Genomic DNA, 26,594 nt, shown 5'->3' on the forward strand with positions numbered 1-26,594 from the left:
TGTTGAAGTATGTTCTGTATGCAGACCCTGTCCATGGTACTGCAGTACGTTCTGAATGCAGACCCTGTCCATGGTACTGAAGTATGTTCTGAATGCAGACCCTGTCCATGGTACTGCAGTACGTTCTGAATGCAGACCCTGTCCATGGTACTGAAGTATGTTCTGAATGCAGACCCTGTCCATGGTACTGCAGTACGTTCTGAATGCAGACCCTGTCCATGGTGTTGAAGTATGTTCTGTATGACACCTGAATCTCACAGAGCTGTGATTATCATGTAGAGACAGAGTAGACAGAGAGAGAGAGAGAGAGAGAGAGAGAGAGACAGAGAGAGGGAGAGAGAGAGAGAGACAGAGAGACAGAGAGAGAGAGAGAGACAGAGAGAGAGAGAGAGAACATGGTCTGCTGTCTCTCCCAGCCCTTCATCTTCTCTCTCATGTAATCTACCTTCCAATAAACCCCTCAGACACCCTGTCTGCATCCCAATTCTCTAGCCCTTTGACTAGTGTGCACTGTTCCTTGGTTTCAAATACTATTTGAAATCCTTTCAAATACTTTGGCTGTGCTTGATTGAGCTTGCCAGGTGCAACAGAACCAATAGAATAGTCACAAAAGTGCAAACTCCATTCATCCGACACTCCAGCCAGGCTAAAGCAAATGCTCAAAGTAAATGAACGATTTCAAATACTATTTGAACCCATGTCTGAAATCCAGGTGTCTGAGAGTCTGAGGTGATATTAAGGTACATGTAGCCTCGGTGTGATTGAGGAGAGTATTGCAGACACACACACACACACAGAGAATACAGAGGTTGACTAATAACTGACAGGCAGGGGACCAGCTAACTGACAGACAGAGGACCAGCTAACTGACAGACAGAGGACCAGCTAACTGACAGACAGAGAACCAGCTAACTGACAGACAGAGGACCAGCTAACTGACACACAGAGGACCAGCTAACTGACACACAGAGAACCAGCTAACTGAGAGACAACTGACACACAGAGAACCAGCTAACTGACAGACAGAGGACCAGCTAACTGAGAGACAGAGGACCAGCCAACTATGGAAGAGCACAAACTGATCATTGTTTGTTACAAGGTCATGTTGCTGGCTACGTGATGCTAATATATACAGTGCCTTGCGAAAGTATTCGGCCCCCTTGAACTTTGCGACCTTTTGCCACATTTCAGGCTTTAAACATAAAGATATAAAACTGTATTTTTTTGTGAAGAATCAACAACAAGTGGGACACAATCATGAAGTGGAACGACATTTATTGGATATTTAAAACTTTTTTAACAAATCAAAAACTGAAAAATTGGGCGTGCAAAATTATTCAGCCCCCTTAAGTTAATACTTTGTAGCGCCACCTTTTGCTGTGATTACAGCTGTAAGTCGCTTGGGGTATGTCTCTATCAGTTTTGCACATCGAGAGACTGACATTTTTTCCCATTCCTCCTTGCAAAACAGCTCGAGCTCAGTGAGGTTGGATGGAGAGCATTTGTGAACAGCAGTTTTCAGTTCTTTCCACAGATTCTCGATTGGATTCAGGTCTGGACTTTGACTTGGCCATTCTAACACCTGGATATGTTTATTTTTGAACCATTCCATTGTAGATTTTGCTTTATGTTTTGGATCATTGTCTTGTTGGAAGACAAATCTCCGTCCCAGTCTCAGGTCTTTTGCAGACTCCATCAGGTTTTCTTCCAGAATGGTCCTGTATTTGACTCCATCCATCTTCCCATCAATTTTAACCATGTTCCCTGTCCCTGCTGAAGAAAAGCAGGCCCAAACCATGATGCTGCCACCACCATGTTTGACAGTGGGGATGGTGTGTTCATTGTGATGAGCTGTGTTGCTTTTACGCCAAACATAACGTTTTGCATTGTTGCTAAAAAGTTCAATTTTGGTTTCATCTGACCAGAGCACCTTCTTCCACATGTTTGGTGTGTCTCCCAGGTGGCTTGTGGCAAACTTTAAACAACACTTTTTATGGATATCTTTAAGAAATGGCTTTCTTCTTGCCACTCTTCCATAAAGGCCAGATTTGTGCAATATACAACTGATTGTTGTCCTATGGACCGAGTCTCCCACCTCAGCTGTAGATCTCTGCAGTTCATCCAGAGTGATCATGGGCCTCTTGGCTGCATCTCTGATCAGTCTTCTCCTTGTATGAGCTGAAAGTTTAGAGGGACGGCCAGGTCTTGGTAGATTTGCAGTGGTCTGATACTCCTTCCATTTCAATATTATCGCTTGCACAGTGCTCCTTGGGATGTTTAAAGCTTGGGAAATATTTTTCAATCCAAATCCGGCTTTAAACTTCTTCACAACTGTATCTCGGACCTGCCTGGTGTGTTCCTTGTTCTTCATGATGCTCTCTGCGCTTTTAACGGACCTCTGAGACTATCACAGTGCAGGTGCATTTATACGGAGACTTGATTACACACAGGTGGATTGTATTTATCATCATTAGTCATTTAGGTCAACATTGGATCATTCAGAGATCCTCACTGAACTTCTGGAGAGAGTTTGCTGCACTGAAAGTAAAGGGGCTGAATAATTTTGAATGCCCAATTTTTCCGTTTTTGATTTGTTAAAAAAGTCTGAAATATCCAATAAATGTCGTTCCACTTCATGATTGTGTCCCACTTGTTGTTGATTCTTCACAAAAAAAAATACAGTTTTATATCTTTATGTTTGAAGCCTGAAATGTGGCAAAAGGTCGCAAAGTTCAAGGGGGCCGAATACTTTTGCAAGGCCCTGTAACTGTAGAAAATAGAAAAGCGCTATCCAAAGTCTTGTGGTTGGATATTGTCATTCTGGAATCAGGGCTGGACAAACAGCTCAACACTGCTGGAGTTACCATCAAGGAGTCACTGTCTTTACATGTGTGGAGTTACCATCAAGGAGTCACTGTGTCTTTACATGTGAGGAGTTACCATCAAGGAGTCACTGTGTCTTTACATGTGAGGAGTTACCATCAAGGAGTCACTGTGTCTTTACATGTGAGGAGTTGCCATCAAGGAGTCACTGTGTCTTTACATGTGTGGAGTTACCATCAAGGAGTCACTGTGTCTTTACATGTGAGGAGTTACCATCAAGGAGTCACTGTGTCTTTACATGTGAGGAGTTACCATCAAGGAGTCACTGTGTCTTTACATGTGAGGAGTTACCATCAAGGAGTCACTGTGTCTTTACATGTGAGGAGTTACCATCAAGGAGTCACTGTCTTTACATGTGAGGAGTTACCATCAAGGAGTCACTGTGTCTTTACATGTGAGGAGTTACCATCAAGGAGTCTGTTACGGTGAGTGAATGAGGACCCAAAAGCGAACTAACTTAAACAGAGCTTCTTTAATAACCAAACATAGGTAGGCTCAGATAGACCGGCAGATTCCGACAGGACAGGACAAGGTTACAGCAAACATGACGATAGTCTGGCTCAGGCATGAAACACAACAAACAAGAATCCGACAAGGACAGGAACAAAAACAGAGAGAGATATAGGGGACTAATCAGAGGGAAAAAGGGAACAGGTGGGAAACGGGGTGACGAGGTAGTCAGGAGGAGACAAGGAACAGCTGGGGGAAAGCGGGGGAGAAAAGGTAACCTAATACGACCAGCAGAGGGAGACAGGGTGAAAGGAAAGGACAGAGACACAACATGACAATACATGACAGTACCCCCCCACTCACCGAGCGCCTCCTGGCGCACTCGAGGAGGAAACCTGGCGGCAACGGAGGAAATCCTCGATCAGCGCACGGTCCAGCACGTCCCGAGAGGGAACCCAACTCCTCTCCTCAGGACCGTACCCCTCCCAATCAACGAGGTACTGGTGACCACGGCCCCGAGGACGCATGTCCAAAATCCTGCGGACCCTGTAGATGGGTGCGCCCTCGACAAGGATGGGGGGGGGGGGGGGGGGGAGACGAGCGGGGGCGCGAAGAACGGGCTTAATACAGGAGACATGGAAGACCGGGTGGACGCGACGAAGGTATCGCGGAAGAAGAAGTCGAACTGCGACAGGATTAATGACCCGAGAAATACGGAACGGACCAATGAACCGCGGGGTCAACTTGCGAGAAGCCGTCTTAAGGGGAAGGTTCTGAGTGGAGAGCCAAACTCTCTGACCGCGACAATATCTAGGACTCTTAGTTCTACGCTTATTAGCAGCCCTCACAGTCTGCGTCCTATAACGGCAAAGTGCAGACCTGACCATCTTCCAGGTGCGCTCGCAACGTTGGACAAAAGCCTGAGCGGAGGGGACGCTGGACTCGGCGAACTGAGATGAGAACAGCGGAGGCTGGTACCCGAGGCTACTCTGAAAAGGAGATAGCCCGGTCGCAGACGAAGGAAGCGAGTTGTGGGCGTATTCTGCCCAGGGGAGCTGTTCTGACCAAGACGCAGGGTTGCGAAAAGAAAGACTGCGTAAGATGCGACCAATAGTCTGATTGGCCCGTTCTGCTTGATCGTTAGACTGGGGGTGAAAGCCGGAAGAGAGACTGACGGAAGCCCCAATCAAACGGCAAAACTCCCTCCAAAATTGAGACGTGAATTGCGGACCTCTGTCCGAAACGACGTCTGACGGAAGGCCATGAATTCTGAAAACATTCTTGATGATGATTTGTGCCGTCTCTTTAGCAGAAGGAAGCTTAGCAAGGGGAATGAAATGAGCCGCCTTAGAGAACCTATCGACAACCGTAAGAATAACAGTCTTCCCCGCTGACGAAGGCAGTCCGGTGACAAAATCTAAGGCGATGTGAGACCACGGTCGAGAGGGAATGGGCAGCGGCCTGAGACGGCCGGCAGGAGGGGAGTTACCGGACTTAGTCTGCGCGCAGACCGAACAAGCAGCCACGAAACGACGCGTGTCATGCTCCCGGGTGGGCCACCAAAAACGCTGGCGAATGGAAGCAAGCGTACCCCGAACGCCAGGGTGGCCGGCTAACTTGGCAGAGTGAGCCCACTGAAGAACGGCCAGACGAGTAGGAACGGGAACGAAAAGAAGGTTCCTAGGACAAGCGCGCGGCGACGGAGTGTGAGTGAGCGCTTGCTTTACCTGCCTCTCAATTCCCCAGACAGTCAACCCGACAACACGCCCCTCAGGGAGAATCCCCTCGGGGTCAGTGGAGGCTACTGAAGAACTGAAGAGACGAGATAAAGCATCAGGCTTGGTGTTCTTAGAGCCCGGACGATAAGAAATCACGAACTCGAAACGAGCGAAAAACAGCGCCCAACGCGCCTGACGCGCATTAAGTCGTTTGGCAGAACGGATGTACTCAAGGTTCCTATGGTCAGTCCAAACGACAAAAGGAACGGTCGCCCCCTCCAACCACTGTCGCCATTCGCCTAGGGCTAACCGGATGGCGAGCAGTTCGCGGTTTCCCACATCATAGTTACGTTCCGACGGGGACAGGCGATGAGAAAAATACGCGCATGGGTGGACCTTGTCGTCAGAGAGGGAGCGCTGAGAAAGAATGGCTCCCACGCCCACCTCTGACGCGTCAACCTCGACAACGAACTGTCTAGAGACGTCAGGTGTAACAAGGATAGGAGCGGATGTAAAACGATTCTTGAGGAGATCAAAAGCTCCCTGGGCGGAAACGGACCACTTAAAGCACGTCTTGACAGAAGTAAGGGCTGTGAGAGGAGCTGCCACCTGACCGAAATTACGGATGAAACGACGATAGAAGTTTGCGAAGCCGAGAAAGCGCTGCAGCTCGACGCGTGACTTAGGGGCGGGCCAATCAATGACAGCTTGGACCTTAGCGGGATCCATCTTAATGCCTTCAGCGGAAATAACAGAACCGAGAAATGTGACGGAGGAGGCATGAAAAGTGCACTTCTCAGCCTTCACAAAAAGACAATTCTCTAAAAGGCGCTGGAGGACACGTCGAACGTGCTGAAGATGAATCTGGAGTGACGGTGAAAAAATCAGGATATCGTCAAGGTAAACGAAAACAAAGATGTTCAGCATGTCTCTCAGGACATCATTGACTAATGCCTGAAAGACAGCTGGAGCGTTAGCGAGGCCGAAAGGAAGAACCCGGTATTCAAAGTGCCCTAACGGAGTGTTAAACGCCGTCTTCCACTCGTCCCCCTCCCTGATGCGCACGAGATGGTAAGCGTTACGAAGGTCCAACTTAGTGAAAAACCTGGCTCCCTGCAGGATCTCGAAGGCTGAAGACATAAGAGGAAGCGGATAACGATTCTTAACTGTTATGTCATTCAGCCCTCGATAATCTATGCAGGGGCGCAGAGACCCGTCCTTCTTCTTGACAAAAAAAAAACCCCGCTCCGGCGGGAGAGGAGGAGGGGACTATGGTACCGGCGTCAAGAGCTACAGACAAATAATCCTCGAGAGCCTTACGTTCGGGAGCCGACAGAGAGTATAGTCTACCCCGGGGGGGAGTGGTTCCCGGAAGGAGATCAATACTACAATCATACGACCGGTGTGGAGGAAGAGAGGTGGCCCTGGACCGACTGAACACCGTGCGCAGATCGTGATATTCCTCCGGCACCCCTGTCAAATCACCAGGCTCCTCCTGTGAAGAAGAGACAGAGGAAACAGGAGGGATAGCAGACATTAAACATTTCACATGACAAGAGACGTTCCAGGAGAGGATAGAATTACTAGACCAATTAATGGAAGGATTATGACAAACTAGCCAGGGATGGCCCAAAACAACAGGTGTAAAAGGTGAACGAAAAATCAAAAAAGAAATGGTTTCGCTATGATTACCAGAAACAGTGAGGGTTAAAGGTAGCGTCTCACGCTGAATCCTGGGGAGAGGACTACCATCCAGGGCGAACAAGGCCGTGGACTCCCTTAACTGTCTGAGAGGAATGTCATGTTCCCGAGCCCAGGTCTCGTCCATAAAACAGCCCTCCGCCCCAGAGTCTATTAAGGCACTGCAGGAAGCTGACGAACCGGTCCAGCGTAGATGGACCGACAAGGTAGTGCAGGATCTTGAAGGAGAGACAGGAGTAGTAGCGCTCACCAGTAGCCCTCCGCTTACTGATGAGCTCTGGCTTTTACTGGACATGAAGTGACAAAATGACCAGCAGAACCGCAATAGAGACAGAGGCGGTTGGTGATTCTCCGTTCCCTCTCCTTAGTCGAGATGCGGATACCTCCCAGCTGCATAGGCTCAGCTCCCGAGCCGGCAGAGGAAGATGGTAGTGATGCGGAGAGGGGGGCAACGGAGAACGCGAGCTTTCCACGAGCTCGGTGACGAAGATCAACCCGTCGCTCAATGCGAATAGCGAGTTCAATCAAGGAATCCACGCTGGAAGGAACCTCCCGGGAGAGAATCTCATCCTTTACCTCTGCGCGGAGACCCTCCAGAAGACGAGCGAGCAAAGCCGGCTCGTTCCAGCCACTGGAGGCAGCAAGAGTGCGAAACTCAATAGAGTAGTCTGTTATGGATCGATTGCCTTGACATAGGGAAGACAGGGCCCTGGAAGCCTCCTCCCCAAAAACAGATCGATCAAAAACCCGTATCATCTCCTCCTTAAAGTCCTGATACTGGTTAGTACACTCAGCCCTTGCCTCCCAGATTGCCGTGCCCCACTCACGAGCCCGTCCAGTAAGGAGAGATATGACGTAGGCGACACGAGCAGTGCTCCTGGCGTAAGTGTTGGGCTGGAGAGAAAACACAATATCACACTGGGTGAGGAACGAGCGGCATTCAGTGGGCTCCCCAGAGTAACACGGCGGGTTATTGATTCTGGGCTCCGGAGATTCGAAAGCCCTGGAAGTGGCCGGTGGATCGAGGCGGAGATGGTGAACCTGTTCTGTGAGGTTGGAGACTTGGGTGGCCAGGGTCTCAACGGCATGTCGAGCAGCAGACAATTCCTGCTCGTGTCTGCCTAGCATCGCTCCCTGGATCTCGACGGCTGAGTGGAGAGGATCCGAAGTCGCTGGGTCCATTCTTGGTCGGATTCTTCTGTTACGGTGAGTGAATGAGGACCCAAAAGCGAACTAACTTAAACAGAGCTTCTTTAATAACCAAACATAGGTAGGCTCAGATAGACCGGCAGATTCCGACAGGACAGGACAAGGTTACAGCAAACATGACGATAGTCTGGCTCAGGCATGAAACACAACAAACAAGAATCCGACAAGGACAGGAACAAAAACAGAGAGAGATATAGGGGACTAATCAGAGGGAAAAAGGGAACAGGTGGGAAACGGGGTGACGAGGTAGTCAGGAGGAGACAAGGAACAGCTGGGGGAAAGCGGGGGAGAAAAGGTAACCTAATACGACCAGCAGAGGGAGACAGGGTGAAAGGAAAGGACAGAGACACAACATGACAATACATGACAGAGTCACTGTGTCTTTACATGTGTGGAGTTACCATCAAGGAGTCACTGTGTCTTTACATGTGAGGAGTTACCATCAAGGAGTAACTGTGTCTTTACATGTGTGGAGTTACCATCAAGGAGTCACTGTGTCTTTACATGTGAGGAGTTACCATCAAGGAGTCACTGTGTCTTTACATGTGAGGAGTTACCATCAAGGAGTCACTGTCTTTACATGTGAGGAGTTACCATCAAGGAGTCACTGTGTCTTTACATGTGAGGAGTTACCATCAAGGAGTAACTGTGTCTTTACATGTGTGGGAAGTTGCTAACTATCCAATGTCCCAATAGCTCTTCATTATCATTGAACTAATAACTCAATAAAATACCATTTAATAGGGATTTAGTGTGTGCGTCCAAGTGTCTGTGTGTGTGTGTGTGTGTGTGTGAGTGTGTGTTTATTTTGTTGCCAGGTTTACTCACCATTATCCCAGGAGCTCAGGCTGTTGCTCTCGATCTCCTTGCGTCCGATGAAGTACCAGACGCAGGCCATCCAGTGGGCCAGCAGGGCGAAAGTAGACATGAGCAGGGTGAGAACCACGGCGCTGTACTCAGAGTAACGCTCCAGCTTCTGGAGCAGCCTCAGGAGACGCAGTAACCGCACTGTCTTCAGCAGGTGGACCCCAAAGTACTGCACAGGGGAAGAGGAGGGGAGGGAGGGGACATGAAAGCAGAGGTCAAGGGTCATTGGTATTGACAGAGTGCGTGTGATGTGTGTGTGTGTGTGTGTGTGTGTGTGCATAGGTGTGTGTGTGTGTGTTCTTGGAAGTTGGAAAGTTTGACAGTTGAGTGATGCCTTTGAGGTGTTGTTGTGAGAAATGTTCTTGGTTCGGGGATCGATGACACAGCAGGAGGCTGGTATTGATACACCACTGGACACCATTAAAGCCTGGGGAGACTCGGTGTGACTGACGACTCAATACGTCTCACACAAACATGACCTATCCTCACACACAGACAGACACACCCCAGTCCCTGGCTGGCTGCACCCCCATGACTCTATGAAGCCCTTTGGCCAAAGAACAAAGTGACACACCTACTCATTCAAGTGTTTTTCTTTATTTTTACTAATCTCTTCTTTGTAGAATAATAGTGAAGACATCAAAACTATGAAATATCACATATGGACTCATGTAGTAACCAAAAAAGGGTTAAACAAATCAAGATATATTTAAGATTTGAGATTCAAATAGCCACCCTTTGCCTTGATGACAGCTTTGCACACTGTTGGCATTCTCTCAACCAGCTTCATGAGCTAGTCACCTGGAATGCATTTCAATTAACAGGTGTGTCTTGTTAAAAGTACATTTGTGGAATGTCTTTCATTCTTAATGAGTTTAAGCAAATCAGTTGTGTTGTGACAAGGTAGAGGTGGTATACAGAAGATGGCCCTATTTGGTAAAAGACCAAGTCCATATTATGGCAAGAACAGCTCAAATAAGCAAAGAGAAATGACAGTCCATCATTACTATAAGACATGAAGGTCAGTCAATGTGGAGAATGGCAAGAAGTTTCTTCAAGTGATGTTGCAAAAACCATCAAGCTATATGATGAAACTGGCTCTCATGAGGACCACAGGAAATGAAGACCCAGAGTTACCTCTGCTGCAGAGGGTAAGTTTCATTAGCACCTCAGATTGCAGCCCAAATAAATGCTTCACAGAGTTCAAGTAACAGCCACATCTCAACATCAACTGTTGAGAGGAGACTGCGTGAATCAGGCCTTCATGGTCGAATTGCTGCAAAGAAACCACTACTAAAGGACAACAATAAGAAGAAGAGACTTGCTTGGGCCAAACAACACAAGCAATGGACATTAGACCAGCATGGCTACCACAGCATTCTGCAGCGATACGCCAACCCATCTGGTTTGGGCTTAGTGGGACTATCATTTGAATTTCAACAGGATAATGACCTAACATACCTCCAGGCTGTGTAAGGGCTATTTGACCAGAAGGAGAGTGATGGAGTGCTGCATCAGATGACCAGACCCCCACAATCACCTGACCTCAACCCAATTGAGATGGTTTGGGATGAGTTGGACCACAGAGTGAAGGAAAAGCCGCTAACAAGTGCTCAGCATATGTGGGAACCCCTTCAAGACTGTTGGAAAAGCATTCCTCATGAAGCTGGTTGAGAGAATGCCAAGAGTGTGCAAAGCTGTCATCAAGGCAAAGGGGTGGCTACTTTGAATAATCTCAAAAATATTTTAACTTGTTTAACACTTTTTTGGTTACTACATGATTCCATATGTGTTATTTCATAGTTTTGATGTCTTCACTATTATTCTACAATGTAGAAAATAGTCAAACTAAAGAAAAACCCTTGAATGAGTAGGTGTGTCCAAACTTTTGACTGGTACTGTATGTGTGTGTGTGTGTGTGTGTGTGTGTGTGTGTGTGTGTGTGTGTGTGTGTGTGTGTGTGTGTGTGTGTGTGAGTGTGTGTGTGTGTGTGTGTGTGTGTGTGTGTGTGTGTGTGTGTGTGTGTGTAAAGTATGTATGCGTGTGTATGTGTGTGTCTTCTCATATGTCTGTGCATGCCTGCGTCGCGGGAACGTGCCGCACACCCACCACGCTGATATTGAAGGCGTAGAGCAGGTCAAAGGGCAGGGCGGCGATCAGGTCAACAAACAGCCAGGAGGTGGCGTAGTGTACAAAGATAGAGCGGGCTTCATAAACCACCTGACCCGTCGTACTCACATAGGTGGTGCGGAAGTTCAGTGCAATGTCTGTCACAGAAAACACATGGTGAGATAGAATAGGACAAAGGGGACATTTGATTGGACCAGCCAACACGTAGAACACCAATAAAAAACACAACAGAGGACACACAGACAGCAGTTAAAAAGGATCGCTCCTAGGTGGGATCATTCAACCATCATTCAATCCTCATTCAACCCAGCAAGCAACATTTGGCATGGGACGTCCTAATGACGTTGTTCCTGGTCATAAATCGGTTGTAGAGATGTCAGATTACAACCAGGTTAAGACATTTATTTTCATGTCAACATCAATATGTCTGGGAAAGACGTAGAATTTTGGCTGTTATCTTGTCAGATAAATGAGATTACGACCATTAGAAAACCAGTGGAGGCTGCTGAGGGGAGGACGGCTCATAATAATGTCTGGAACGGAGCCAATGGAATGGAATCAACCAAATCAAAGACGTGGTTTCCATGTGGTTGATTCCATTCCATCGACTCCGTTCCAGACATTATTATGAGCCCTACTCCCCTCAGCAGCCTCCACTGGTGAAAATATAATTTACAGTTTTTTTCTGGTAATTCCCAAAATTCACAGCTTTCCATAAATCCTGGCTGGAAGACTCCTCGACGCGGAAAGGAATAAGCAGGAAATCTGGAATCCTTCAACCCAGACTTCTGGAAAGATCTGGGAATTTGGGGAAAGTTTGCTGAATTTTGCAACCCTAGACGGGACATCAAAAAGAACGGAAACAATCAGTATACAACTTAACCATGACGTGACATTGTTGTGCCTGCTGGGTAACAGAGGAAGCTTTTTGGTATTGATCTTAGTTATTATAACCATAATCCCTCACAGTAAACAGTCTGGAAACAAGAGGTGGAAATGTAATCAGTCTGTTTAATAAAATACAGAAGTGCTCATTGATCTCCTCAAACGATTGGCTGGATGTTAATTAGATGAGGAAGTGCCTTGGATGTTAATGGGATGTGGATTAATATTGGCTGTTATGATGATCGCGAAGTGAGTGATGCAATTGTTTATTAAATCAATGGGTGTGTGAGCGACTGAGGGGTTGAACCCATGTCTCCAGGGCCACAAGAGTGTGTTAGCCTGCCCAGAATGTTACCCCGGTTGTAATCTGAATGTTAAATCCTAGGCATTATCTCTGGGAGCTAACGGAAGTCTTCAGCTTAATCATCGCTCCGTTATAGGAGGGGTAACATTCTGGAGTGTGGGAGGGGTAACATTCTGGGTTGTGGGAGGGGTAACATTCTGGGGTGTGGGAGGGGTAACATTCTGGGGTGTGGGAGGGGTAACATTCTGGGGTGTGGGAGGGGTAACATTCTGGGGTGTGGGAGGAGTAACATTCTGGGGTGTGGGAGGGGTAACATTCTGGGGTGTGGGAGGGGTAACATTCTGGGGTGTGGGAGGGGTAACATTCTGGGGTTTGGGAGGGGTAACGTTCTGGGGTAGGGGTGAGGGTGGGGTAACATACTGGGGGGGGGTAAAATACTGGGTAGGGTGAGGGTGGGGTAACATTCTGGGGGGGGGCAACATAATGGGGTAGGGTGAGGGTGGGGTAACATACTGGGGTAGGGTGAGGGTGGGGTAACATACTGGGGGGGGTGTGGGTGGGGTAACATACTGGGGTAGGGTGAGGGTGGGGTAACATTCTGGGGTAGGGTTGAGGGTGGGGTAACATACTGGGGGGGTGAGGGTGGGGTAACGTTCTGGGGTGGGGGTGGGGTAACATACTGGGGTAGGATGAGGGTGGGGTAACATTCTGGGGTGAGGGTGGAGTAACATACTGGGGGGGGGGGGGGGGGGGGGGGGTAACATACTGGGGTAGGGTGAGCGTGGGGTAACATACTGGGGTAGGGTGAGGGTGGGGTAACGTTCTGGGGTGAGGGTGGAGTAACATACTGGGGGGGTGGGGTAACATACTGGGGTAGGGTGAGCGTGGGGTAACATTCTGGGGTAGGGTGAGCGTGGGGTAACATTCTGGGGTAGGGTGAGGGTGGGGTAACGTTCTTGGGTGGGGGTGAGGGAGGGTAACGTTCTGGGGTGGGGGTGAGGGAGGGTAACGTTCTGGGGTGGGGGTGAGGGAGGGTAACGTTCTGGGGTGGGGGTGAGGGAGAGTTTTTTCACTCTTACCAATGATGAACAGAATCTCCACCAAGATGTCGCTGTAACTGGGGGGGTTGCGAGCCCCAGAGCCGCCCCCCTCGTCCCGCCCCTCCACCACGGTGAAGCAAACGTTATAGGGCACGGTGATGGCCACATAGAAAGTGGCCAGGAGGATCAGCCAATCCCAGCCCGCCTTGAAGGTCCCATAGTGTAGCAGGATGAAGCGAGACTTTGGGGTTGCAGCCACCTTGTACTCAGGGATGGGGTTGGTGGTCGCCCCAAACATACTCTGGAGAGAAAAATGACACATCATAACAACACGAACACCAAGACATTATAATAGAGGTAAATAAAAATGATACACTGAATGAATAAAGTCCATGTGGGATCTTGAGACAGATACAGAAATAACCGGTATAGGATGGAAGGATCTGGAGCAGACAGCCCAGAACAAAAAGAAACCGGTATAGGACGGAAGGATCTGGAGAAGACAGCCAAGAACAAAAAGAAACCGGTATAGGACGGAAGGATCTGGAGAAGACAGCCCAGAACAAATAGAAACCGGTATAGGACGGAAGGATCTGGAGAAGACAGCCAAGAACAAAAATAAACCGGTATAGGATGGAAGGATCTGGAGAAGACGGCCAAGAACAAAAAGAAACCGGTATAGGATGGAAGGATCTGGAGAAGACGGCCAAGAACAAAAATAAACCGGTATAGGACGGAAGGATCTGGAGAAGACGGCCAAGAACAGAAAGAACCGGTATAGGACGGAAGGATCTGGAGAAGACGGCCCAGAACAGAGTGAGATGGACAGAAGCCCTGATGACCTCTGCTCCCAACGGAGGGATGGGCCTATGTAATTAAGTAAGTCCATGACTGAAGGGTTTATCCTTACGAACAAGACTGATCCCAGAGCCAGTCACCCAACGGCCAGATATTGACCATAGGAGTTAGATATACAGCACAAACAGATCTTGAACCACGGCTACTAACAAAAGGGTTATTATGATCCCATTCAACCTCTCTTTCGTATCGTCTGAGATCCCCAAAGACTGGAAAGCTGCGACGCGGACATCCCCCTCTTCAAAGGGGGTGACACTCTAGACCCAAACTGTTACAGACCTATATCTATCCCAGAATGTTACTGGAAAGCTGCCGCGGTCATCCACCTCTTCAAAGGGGGTGACACTCTAGACCCAAACTGCTACAGACCTATATCTATCCTACCCTATATCTATCTTTCTAAGGTCTTCAAAAGCCAAATTAACAAACAGATTACAGACCATTTAGAATCCCACCGACCTTCTCAGCTATGCAATCTGGTTTCAGAGCTGGTCATGGGTGCACATCAGCCACGCTCAAGGTCCTAAACGACATCATAACCGCCATTGATAAGAGACCTTACTGTGCAGCCGTATTCATCAACCTGGCCAAGGCTTTCGACTCTGTCAATCACCACATTCTTACTGGCAGACTCGACAGCCTTGGTTTCTCAAATTATTGCCTCGCCTGGTTTACCAACTACTTCTCTGATAGAGTTCAGTGTGTCAAATCGGAGGGCCTGATGTCCGGACCTCTGGCAGTCTCTATGGGGGTACCACAGGGTTCAAATTCTCGGGCCGACTCTCTTCTCTGTATACATCAATGATGTCGCTCTTGCTGCTGGTAATTCTCTGATCCACCTCTACGCAGACGACACCATTCTGTATACTTCTGGCCCCTCTTTGGACCCTGTGTTAACTAACTTCCAGACAAGCTTCAATGGCTTACAACTCTCCTTCCGTGGCCTCCAACTTCTCTTAAATGCAAGTAAAACTAAATGCATGCTATTCAATCGATCACTGCCCGCACCTGCCCGCCCGTCCAGCATTAAAGTAAATTGTGCTGATTTACTGGCACATTGAACCATATGGGGCACCGTAGTTTAAGAACTCTGTAGGTAGTGCTAAAAACAATGACGTCATTGTCTGAATTCCTACATCTTTATGCACCTTCACAATTGAAATGTTGAGGAAGTGATTACCCATAGGAGTGGTGGTTTGATGTTTATAGGTGCTTATATGGGCTGTATTGGAGAATATAAGAGTGTTGATAGGATGAGATATGGGCTGTATTGGACAATATAAGAGTGTTGATAGGATGAGATATGGGCTGTATTGGTCAATATAAGAGTGATGATAGGATGAGATATGGGCTGTACTGGACAATATAAGAGTGATGATAGGATGAGATATGGGCTGTATTGGACAATATAAGAGTGTTGATAGGTTGAGATATGGGCTGTATTGGACAATATAAGAGTGATGATAGGATGAGATATGGGCTGTATTGGACAATATAAGAGTGATGATAGAATGAGATATGGACTGTATTGGAGAATATAAGAGTGATGATAGGATGAGATATGGGCTGTATTGGACAATATAAGAGTGTTGATAGGATGAGATATGGGCTGTATTGGACAATATAAGAGTGTTGATAGGTTGAGATATGGGCTGTATTGGAGAATATAAGAGTGATGATAGAATGAGATATGGGCTGTATTGGAGAATATAAGAGTGATGATAGAATGAGATATGGGCTGTATTGGAGAATATAAGAGTGATGATAGAATGAGATATGGGCTGTATTGGAGAATATAAGAGTGATGATAGGTTGAGATATGGGCTGTATTGGACAATATAAGAGTGATGATAGGATGACGTGAGATGTATTGGACAAACATGTTGCTAACTGGGTGATATGGGGACGTGTCGTGCGACGCAGCGCTCTAACAGACCCCCCATAATGCATCGCTCTTTACAGCTCTATATAATTCCAGTAGCTAACTGCATAGATGTTTTCTGTAACTGTCCCTCCATGTGTTACAGTGTACTCACGTTGTTGATCTTGAGCTTGTTCTTGTCCTGTTTCTGCAAGTGGCCAGACAACTGGTAGAGTACGGCCCGACTACGCCGGCGGTTGTGGTCAAAGCCTGGGGGACGGGTGATCTGGTGCACCTCCAGACCTGTCTCCTCGTCTGGGGACCGGCAGGCCGAGGGGTGGGGGTGGAGGGAGAGACAAGGCCGAGGGGTGGGGGTGGAGGGAGACAAGATCCTTTTGATGTACTGTAATTAGCTTATTCATTGTTCATCATGTAACTGTCAATCCCTCTCCCTCCAACCCCTCTCTCCCATTTTCCCTTCATCTGAGCCTCCCTCCCTCACCCCCTTCCTCCCTCCCTCCCTCACCAGTGTCTGAGTCTTGTCCATGGTCCCCCTGGTCCTGCTGGTCCTTCCTGGTCTCTGTGATGTCCTTGTGGGAGACCAGGAACAGCACCACCTCTCCCTTCTCATTCTTGATGGGCACTATGTCCAGCAGACACCAGAACTGCTCTCCTGAGATACAGACAGACACATAGACAACCAGGTCAGAGAGGAGTAAAACATATAGGCTCTGTCTCAACGGCCTTGATCATCTGTCCTCTCCTTCATCTGCAATTATCTGAAACAACTGAGCAAGTGAAAACTAGACTAATGACTATGATGAAGGGGAAGAGATGCATCTGAGAAAGAGCCATAGAAACCCCTTGAGGGACCTGTGGAGAAAGTCTTACCAGACCACTGACTAATCTCTGTCAACTAGAACCAAGATGGTTCCCTTCCTTACCCCCCTTCTTGTACAGGATGCACTCAGTCTTAAATTCCTGCCGCTCGTCTAGGGCCTTTTGGATCTGAGTGGTTAGGCTCTCGCTGGTGTCCAAGCCGTACAGGAAGTGACACCTGCAGCTCTTTTGCATCAGCTCACCGCGGGCGAAGCCGGTCAGCTCGCAGAAGCCGTCCGAGCAGTAGACGATGGGGTAGAGCGACTGCACCTGGGCGTTACCCAGGACAAAGTTACTGTCTGAGAGAGAGAGAGAGAGAGAGAGAGAGAGAGAGAGAGAGAAAGAAAGACAGACGGGACGAGTTTCAAATGCTATTTGGGATAAAGAACATCAAAGAGACCTCCTTTGAACTTTGTATAAAAGTTTAATCATATTTTTCTCCTGATTTTCTCCTGAGTCTTTGTGATGGTAAGGGCGATGAGGCTGTGTTTTTGCTCCAAGCCGGGTCTCTGGCTGAGTATGGGAACGAAAGAGCAGACCTAACAAATCACATAGCTTGGCTTAAATTAAGGGCATCAGGGGCCAAAGGCAACAAACATAACTGTGTTAATTCATGCATGAATGAAGTCAAGACATCAATTACATATAAATGCCGTTCCTGTTTGAGTCAAGGGTGGTAGGGGGATTTGAGTGGCGCTGCCTGGCGCTTGACGGAGATACGGCCTCTTGAATATTTCTATGGGTAATTTAGTTGTTTGATTAGTAGGCTTTAGGGGCTTTACAGGAGAACAATTCACTCTGCAGGAGATGTTGAGTCCTTTACAGAAATAGGATCTGTAGGACTGGGGCACTCACTGTGAAGAATGTGTATAATATAGAGAGGGAGGGAGGGAGGGAGGGAGGGAGGGAGGGAGGGAGGGAGGGAGGGGAAAGAGAGAGGGACAGAAAGAAATGGCCAAAAATGTAATGCTTTTAATCTCTGATGGGGATAAAAACAATGACTACCCCACCTCAGCTACAATGAAAAGATGTGATCCTAGTAATATCTAAAGTTGCTGCACAGCTGTGGTTCCCATCTGATCTCATCCATACTCAATGACTACCCCACCTTAGTAACCATGACAACATGTGATCCTAGTAATGTCCATACTCAATGAGATGGACAGGACGCTACAAGATAATCTGCTATAATCCATTCCTATCTCTGCACATGAATGGATTATCACAGATTATTTCTGTGGTATCCATCTCATTTGCCTTGGACTTGAACACCAAGACCTAGAGATCTGTCAATCCAGGAGCCACCAACAGTAAGGTATCACAGGAAGAGAGGAGAGGAAGAGGCTGTGCTGTGCTTATAGACAGCCATTCAAAAGCCCTGGTACACTGAGGCACGTGGCTCCTGATTTGATGTCAATGGAATAGATTATTATGCTTGATATTACAATGCTGCATCATCCAGAAGTTGGAAGCACGAGAGCGAGAGAGGGAGATGACATAAAGAATATATAGAGGTCCTGGATGGCAGGGAGCTCAGCCCCAGTGATGTACTGGGCTGTCCACACCAACCTCTGTAGTGCTTTGCGGTGCATTTGCCATACCAAGCGGTGATGCAGCCAATCAAGATGCTCTCGGTGGTGCAGCTGTATAACTTTTTGGAGGATCCGAGGGCCCATGCCAAATGTTTTCATGCTCCTGAGGGGGAAGAGGAGCTGTCGTGCCCTCTTCACGACTGTGTGGGTGTGAGTGGACCATGTTACGTGATGTAGACGCCAAGGAACTTGAAGCTCTCGACCCGCTCCAGCTTTTGTTAATGTGGATGGAGGCGTGTTCTCCCCTCTTTCTCTGGAAGTCTACGATCAGCTCCTTGGTCTTACAGATGTTGAGGGACAGATTGTTGTCCTAGCACCACACTGACAGGTCTCTGAGTCTCTCTGTCTTACTCTCTCTCCCTCTCTTATTCTGTTTTAGCTCTCTGAGACACACACACACACAGCCTCCCGGCTGCACATGTGAGGAACAGCAAGTACAACGTCAACCCTTCCCCAGCATGTGCAGTGTTGTGGAAAGCTGTCTCAGTGCTGCCATTACACTGGGCTTTGTAACCATCCTGAGACTGTCTCAGTGCTGCCATTACACTGGGCTTTGTAACCGTCCTGAGACTGTCTCAGTGCTGCCATTGCACTAGGCTTTGTAACCGTCCTGAGACTGTCTCAGTGCTGCCATTACACTGGGCTTTGTAACCGTCCTGAGACTGTCTCAGTGCTGCCATTACACTGGGCTTTGTAACCGTCCTGAGACTGTCTCAGTGCTGCCATTACACTGGGCTTTGTAACCGTCCTGAGACTGTCTCAGTGCTGCCATTACACTGGGCTTTGTAACCATCCTGAGACTGTCTCAGTGCTGCCATTACACTGGGCTTTGTAACCGTCCTGAGACTGTCTCAGTGCTGCCATTACACTGGGCTTTGTAACCGTCCTGAGACTGTCTCAGTGCTGCCATTACACTGGGCTTTGTAACCGTCCTGAGACTGTCTCAGTGCTGCCATTACACTGGGCTTTGTAACCGTCCTGAGACTGTCTCAGTGCTGCCATTACACTGGGCTTTGTAACCGTCCTGAGACTGTCTCAGTGCTGCCATTACACTGGGCTTTGTAACCGTCCTGAGACTGTCTCAGTGCTGCCATTACACTGGGCTTTGTAACCGTCCTGAGACTGTCTCAGTGCTGCCATTACACTGGGCTTTGTAACCGTCCTGAGACTGTCTCAGTGCTGCCATTACACTGGGCTTTGTAACCGTCCTGAGACTGTCTCAGTGCTGCCATTACACTGGGCTTTGTAACCATCCTGAGACTGTCTCAGTGCTGCCATTACACTGGGCTTTGTAACCGTCCTGAGACTGTCTCAGTGCTGCCATTACACTGGGCTTTGTAACCGTCCTGAGACTGTCTCAGTGCTGCCATTACACTGGGCTTTGTAACCGTCCTGAGACTGTCTCAGTGCTGCCATTACACTGGGCTTTGTAACCGTCCTGAGACTGTCTCAGTGCTGCCATTACACTGGGCTTTGTAACCGTCCTGAGACTGTATCAGTGCTGCCATTACACTGGGCTTTGAAACCATCCTGAGACTGTCTCAGTGCTGCCATTACACTGGGCTTTGTAACCGTCCTGAGACTGTCTCAGTGCTGCCATTACACTGGGCTTTGTAACCGTCCTGAGACTGTCTCAGTGCTGCCATTACACTGGGCTTTGTAACCGTCCTGAGACTGTCTCAGTGCTGCCATTACACTGGGCTTTGTAACCGTCCTGAGACTGTCTCAGTGCTGCCATTACACTGGGCTTTGTAACCATCCTGAGACTGTCTCAGTGCTGCCATTACACTGGGCTTTGTAACCATCCTGAGACTGTCTCAGTGCTGCCATTACACTGGGCTTTGTAACCGTCCTGAGACTGTCTCAGTGCTGCCATTACACTGGGCTTTGTAACCGTCCTGAGACTGTATCAGTGCTGCCATTACACTGGGCTTTGAAACCGTCCTGAGACTGTCTCAGTGCTGCCATTACACTGAGCTTTGTAACCGTCCTGAGACTGTCTCAGTGCTGCCATTACACTGGGCTTTGTAACCATCCTGAGACTGTCTCAGTGCTGCCATTACACTGGGCTTTGTAACCGTCCTGAGACTGTCTCAGTGCTGCCATTACACTGGGCTTTGTAACCGTCCTGAGACTGTCTCAGTGCTGCCATTACACTGGGCTTTGTAACCGTCCTGAGACTGTCTCAGTGCTGCCATTACACTGGGCTTTGTAACCGTCCTGAGACTGTCTCAGTGCTGCCATTACACTGGGCTTTGAAACCGTCCTGAGACTGTATCAGTGCTGCCATTACACTGGGCTTTGTAACCGTCCTGAGACTGTCTCAGTGCTGCCATTACACTGGGCTTTGAAACCGTCCTGAGACTGTCTCAGTGCTGCCATTACACTGGGCTTTGTAACCGTCCTGAGACTGTCTCAGTGCTGCCATTACACTGGGCTTTGTAACCGTCCTGAGACTGTCTCAGTGCTGCCATTACACTGGGCTTTGTAACCGTCGTGAGACTGTCTCAGTGCTGCCATTACACTGGGCTTTGAAACCGTCCTGAGACTGTATCAGTGCTGCCATTACACTGGGCTTTGTAACCGTCCTGAGACTGTATCAGTGCTGCCATTACACTGGGCTTTGTAACCGTCCTGAGACTGTCTCAGTGCTGCCATTACACTGGGCTTTGAAACCGTCCTGAGACTGTATCAGTGCTGCCATTACACTGGGCTTTGTAACCGTCCTGAGACTGTCTCAGTGCTGCCATTACACTGGGCTTTGTAACCGTCATGAGACTGTCTCAGTGCTGCCATTACACTGGGCTTTGTAACCGTCCTGAGACTGTCTCAGTGCTGCCATTACACTGGGCTTTGTAACCGTCCTGAGACTGTCTCAGTGCTGCCATTACACTGGGCTTTGTAACCGTCCTGAGACTGTCTCAGTGCTGCCATTACACTGGGCTTTGTAACCGTCCTGAGACTGTCTCAGTGCTGCCATTACACTGGGCTTTGTAACCATCCTGAGACTGTCTCAGTGCTGCCATTACACTGGGCTTTGTAACCGTCATGAGACTGTCTCAGTGCTGCCATTACACTGGGCTTTGTAACCGTCATGAAACTGTCTCAGTGCTGCCATTACACTGGGCTTTGTAACCGTCCTGAGACTGTCTCAGTGCTGCCATTACACTGGGCTTTGTAACCGTCCTGAGACTGTCTCAGTGCTGCCATTACACTGGGCTTTGTAACCGTCCTGAGACTGTCTCAGTGCTGCCATTACACTGGGCATTGTAACCATCCTGAGACTGTCTCAGTGCTGCCATTACACTGGGCTTTGTAACCGTCCTGAGACTGTCTCAGTGCTGCCATTACACTGGGCTTTGTAACTGTCCTGAGACTGTCTCAGTGCTGCCATTACACTGGGCTTTGTAACCGTCCTGAGACTGTCTCAGTGCTGCCATTACACTGGGCTTTGTAACCGTCCTGAGACTGTCTCAGTGCTGCCATTACACTGGGCTTTGTAACCGTCCTGAGACTGTCTCAGTGCTGCCATTACACTGGGCTTTGTAACCGTCCTGAGACTGTCTCAGTGCTGCCATTACACTGGGCTTTGTAACCGTCCTGAGACTGTCTCAGTGCTGCCATTACACTGGGCTTTGTAACCATCCTGAGACTGTCTCAGTGCTGCCATTACACTGGGCTTTGTAACCATCCTGAGACTGTCTCAGTGCTGCCATTACACTGGGCTTTGTAACCATCCTGAGACTGTCTCAGTGCTGCCATTACACTGGGCTTTGTAACCATCCTGAGACTGTCTCAGTGCTGCCATTACACTGGGCTTTGTAACCGTCATGAGACTGTCTCAGTGCTGCCATTACACTGGGCTTTGTAACCGTCCTGAGACTGTCATATTATGTCAACACCTACCTACCTACACCACCCCCTCACCTGTCACACACGAATCACCCATAGACCAAAGGCCACACTTTGACACAAAGGAGTTATGGGAAATCAATCTCTCAATCTCAGTGTTAGGCTGCAATATGGAGTTGATGGTGATGTTACCATGCCGTCATATAAGAGACTGCAAGGGAGGGGTACACACAGACACACACACACACACACACACACACCCTGTAATATTATGGAGTTTGAAAACCATGGGGAAATCCAGTACACGCGACTTTGCTCATTAATTTACTGCAGTGGACTAAACCAGGGTCACAAAGAGTGCTTCTTGGTCGTCTTAAACTAATCTACTTTGTAACAAAAGTATCCACCTCACACACATGGTTATGGGTTTAACAACAGTATCCACCTCACACACATGGTTATGGGTTTAACAACAGAAGACACCTCACACACATGGTTATGGGTTTAACAACAGTATCCACCTCACACACATGGTTATGGGTTTAACAACAGTATCCACCTCACACACATGGTTATGGGCTTAACAACAGTATCCACCTCACACACATGGTTATGGGTTTAACAACAGTATCCACCTCACACACATGGTTATGGGTTTAACAACAGTATCCACCTCACACACATGGTTATGGGTTTAACAACAGTATCCACCTCACACACATGGTTATGGGCTTAACAACAGTATCCACCTCACACACATGGTTATGGGTTTAACAACAGTATCCACCTCACACACATGGTTATGGGTTTAACAACAGTATCCACCTCACACACATGGTTATGGGTTTAACAACAGTATCCACCTCACACACATGGTTATGGGTTTAACAACAGTATCCACCTCACACACATGGTTATGGGTTTAACAACAGTATCCACCTCACACACATGGTTATGGGTTTAACAACAGTATCCACCTCACACACATGGTTATGGGTTTAACAACAGTATCCACCTCACACACATGGTTATGGGTTTAACAACAGTATCCACCTCACCCACATGGTTATGGGTTTAACAACAGTATCCACCTCACACACATGGTTATGGGTTTAACAACAGTATCCACCTCACACACATGGTTATGGGTTTAACAACAGTATCCACCTCACACACATGGTTATGGGTTTAACAACAGTATCCACCTCACACACATGGTTATGGGTTTAACAACAGTATCCACCTCACACACATGGTTATGGGTTTAACAACAGTATCCACCTCACACACATGGTTATGGGTTTAACAACAGTATCCACCTCACACACATGGTTATGGGTTTAACAACAGTATCCACCTCACACACATGGTTATGGGCTTAACAACAGTATCCACCTCACACACATGGTTATGGGTTTAACAACAGTATCCACCTCACCCACATGGTTATGGGTTTAACAACAGTATCCACCTCACACACATGGTTATGGGTTTAACAACAGTATCCACCTCACACACATGGTTATGGGTTTAACAACAGTATCCACCTCACACACATGGTTATGGGTTTAACAACAGTATCCACCTCACACACATGGTTATGGGTTTAACAACAGTATCCACCTCACACACATAGTTATGGGTTTAACAACAGTATCCACCTCACACACATGGTTATGGGTTTAACAACAGTATCCACCTCACCCACATGGTTATGGGTTTAACAACAGTATCCACCTCACACACATGGTTATGGGTTTAACAACAGTATCCACCTCACACACATGGTTATGGGTTTAACAACAGTATCCACCTCACACACATGGTTATGGGCTTAACAACAGTATCCACCTCACACACATGGTTATGGGCTTAACAACAGTATCCACCTCACACACATGGTTATGGGTTTAACAACAGTATCCACCTCACACACATGGTTATGGGTTTAACAACAGTATCCACCTCACACACATGGTTATGGGTTTAACAACAGTATCCACCTCACACACATGGTTATGGGCTTAACAACAGTATCCACCTCACACACATGGTTATGGGTTTAACAACAGTATCCACCTCACACACATGGTTATGGGTTTAACAACAGAAGACACCTCACACACATGGTTATGGGTTTAACAACAGTATCCACCTCACACACATGGTTATGGGTTTAACAACAGAAGACACCTCACACACATGGTTATGGGTTTAACAACAGTATCCACCTCACACACATGGTTATGGGTTTAACAACAGTATCCACCTCACACACATGGTTATGGGTTTAACAACAGAAGACACCTCACACACATGGTTATGGGTTTAACAACAGTATCCACCTCACACACATGGTTATGGGTTTAACAACAGTATCCACCTCACACACATGGTTATGGGTTTAACAACAGTATCCACCTCACACACATGGTTATGGGCTTAACAAAAGAAGACACCTGTATCATGTCACATATAGAGTTGAAATGTATTACATTTTGAGTTTGTATCCCAATATTACACTTTATATACATCACACAACACTGAAATATAACAAACCGTTTAACACAAAAACACCGTATTTTAGGTGTTTAAAAAAACGAACATTTATTGATTAATTATAAAAATGATGAATAATATTCCATCCATGAGGCCACTACAGGGCGATTTGGTCATCTGACTGCAAGACAGGGCTACCTGGGAGACTGCATCTGTCTTAATGTATGTTGGAGTTCATTTAGCCTATATGCACATCCCAGGTAATCTATCTTCAATTCACCCCGTTCAGCTAGTCATCTATCTGATTCGTTTTGGTAAGACATTTATATGAGGATTAAGAGGAGCTTGCCTCCTGGGATGTAATACATGGCCCTGTAAAACTACAGTCATGTCAAAGGAACATCGAAAAACGTCTAACTATGTTACTCATATATAACTATGAGAACTCATGTAACTCATGTAACTATGAGAGCCCTGTCCTAGATAAACATCAACGCATCAGGACACCTCAGGTCCTTGAGACACGTTCTTATAATATAATGCTACATAAGGGTTGCATATTCTTATTTATTTTTTATTTTTTTTACAATAAAATGTGTTTGAAAACATTTCCTAGACTTGACGCGCATCGCGTTGTGTGGGTATGCGCGTCACCTGGCAGAAAGGCGCAAGTGGAGTGGTTACTTACGGGTCCCATCAAACCGGTTTGCAATTGTGTCTAGGAAGGTGTTTTGTGGCGCCAGACGACCCCTCGTCGCTGGCGTTCTAGACCGTTGAGACCCTCTCCGGTCTCGGCGATTCGAGGCATCGGTCTCCGCTGCGACGAAACCGGGCAAAAATCTGGAAGCCCCGGGCGCGCCTCCGAGCCCCTGTAGGAGCGCGCCGATCCGAGATCCTCGGGGCTCCACTTTTAGACCGCGGGGTTGACCACTCAAATGGTCAAAAACAAAGAGAAGAAGGAAAGTAATATCCGATTGTTGTGGGTGGTTGCCAGATGATGAATGGTAGGCAGTGTTTGACTACATTTGTGAACTGGAACACACGAGGAATGTTAACGGCTGCAACGTGCGCATCGCTGCATAAGTGCTGCTGCGCTCTGCTCCTCAATGTTACATACCTAGCCTAGGTAGGCTTCTTTCTCTCTCTCTCTCTCTCTCTCGTTCTCTATCTCTCTCTCTCTCTCTCTCTCTCTCCTCTTATATCATGTACTCTCTCTCTCTTCAGACACACAGGCAGGTATGAGGATAAGACCAATGGGTAATGCAGTTCTCCATCAAAACATATGTGACTTTGGAGAAAGTTTCATTTACATTTTCACATTTAGTCGTTTCTCTTATCTTTCAAAAGCAAATTACAGTGAATTCATATACAATCATATACAATGAAAGGCTATGAAGGCTTATCCGATTGTTTTTCCATGAGCATAAATAATTTCTAGACAACTGAACGTTCATAGCGTGTGGTGTCTGCATTTCGTCATCTTATTATTCTTTAGATGGAGTGGAGCGCCCTCTAGTGACTGTTGTTTGAAAGACCGTAGATCTCGATGGCGCTTTATCAAGCACTGGCTCTATTTACATCTACATAGAGCCCAGATCGAGTCTATGTTCTGTGTATTTCCTGATAGAATGAGTTGTGCCAAAAGCTTGTATAAAGCGGAAGGGTTCAATATCCCGCTTCATGTATGGCTCTCAAAAAGGTTATATAGAGAACTGCAAAGAGCCCTTATTTTTGTTGCAGTGTACTGTATTTGTTACACTTTACTTATATCAGATCATGCTATTGAATAGTAGCATGTTTAAAATATATATTTTGTAGATAATTTGTTATAAAATAAATCTAAGACTGTGTCTGTCTGACTGTGTC

At 47.5% G+C, this 26,594-nt stretch overlaps 1 protein-coding gene across 1 annotated transcript in view; it reads right to left on the bottom strand.

Annotated features, from left to right (window-relative positions):
- LOC110497040 (potassium voltage-gated channel subfamily H member 3-like) overlaps window positions 1–25,731 on the bottom strand; it is a 43,498-nt gene extending 17,767 nt beyond the window's left edge. The window contains exons 1-7 of the mRNA XM_036951767.1: window positions 25,417–25,731; window positions 16,851–17,084; window positions 16,433–16,579; window positions 16,082–16,221; window positions 13,227–13,488; window positions 10,938–11,095; window positions 8,790–8,997 (exon numbers count right to left, since the gene is read on the bottom strand). Coding sequence (XP_036807662.1) covers window positions 8,790–8,997; window positions 10,938–11,095; window positions 13,227–13,488; window positions 16,082–16,221; window positions 16,433–16,579; window positions 16,851–16,980 — 1,045 coding nt within the window. The 5' untranslated portion in view covers window positions 16,981–17,084; window positions 25,417–25,731. The remainder of the gene's footprint in view (window positions 1–8,789; window positions 8,998–10,937; window positions 11,096–13,226; window positions 13,489–16,081; window positions 16,222–16,432; window positions 16,580–16,850; window positions 17,085–25,416) is intronic.
- Window positions 25,732–26,594: the final 863 nt, after the last annotated feature.

The sequence above is a fragment of the Oncorhynchus mykiss genome, chromosome 18, assembly GCF_013265735.2.
Source record: "Oncorhynchus mykiss isolate Arlee chromosome 18, USDA_OmykA_1.1, whole genome shotgun sequence".
In the NCBI taxonomy this organism is placed as follows: Eukaryota; Metazoa; Chordata; class Actinopteri; order Salmoniformes; family Salmonidae; genus Oncorhynchus; species Oncorhynchus mykiss.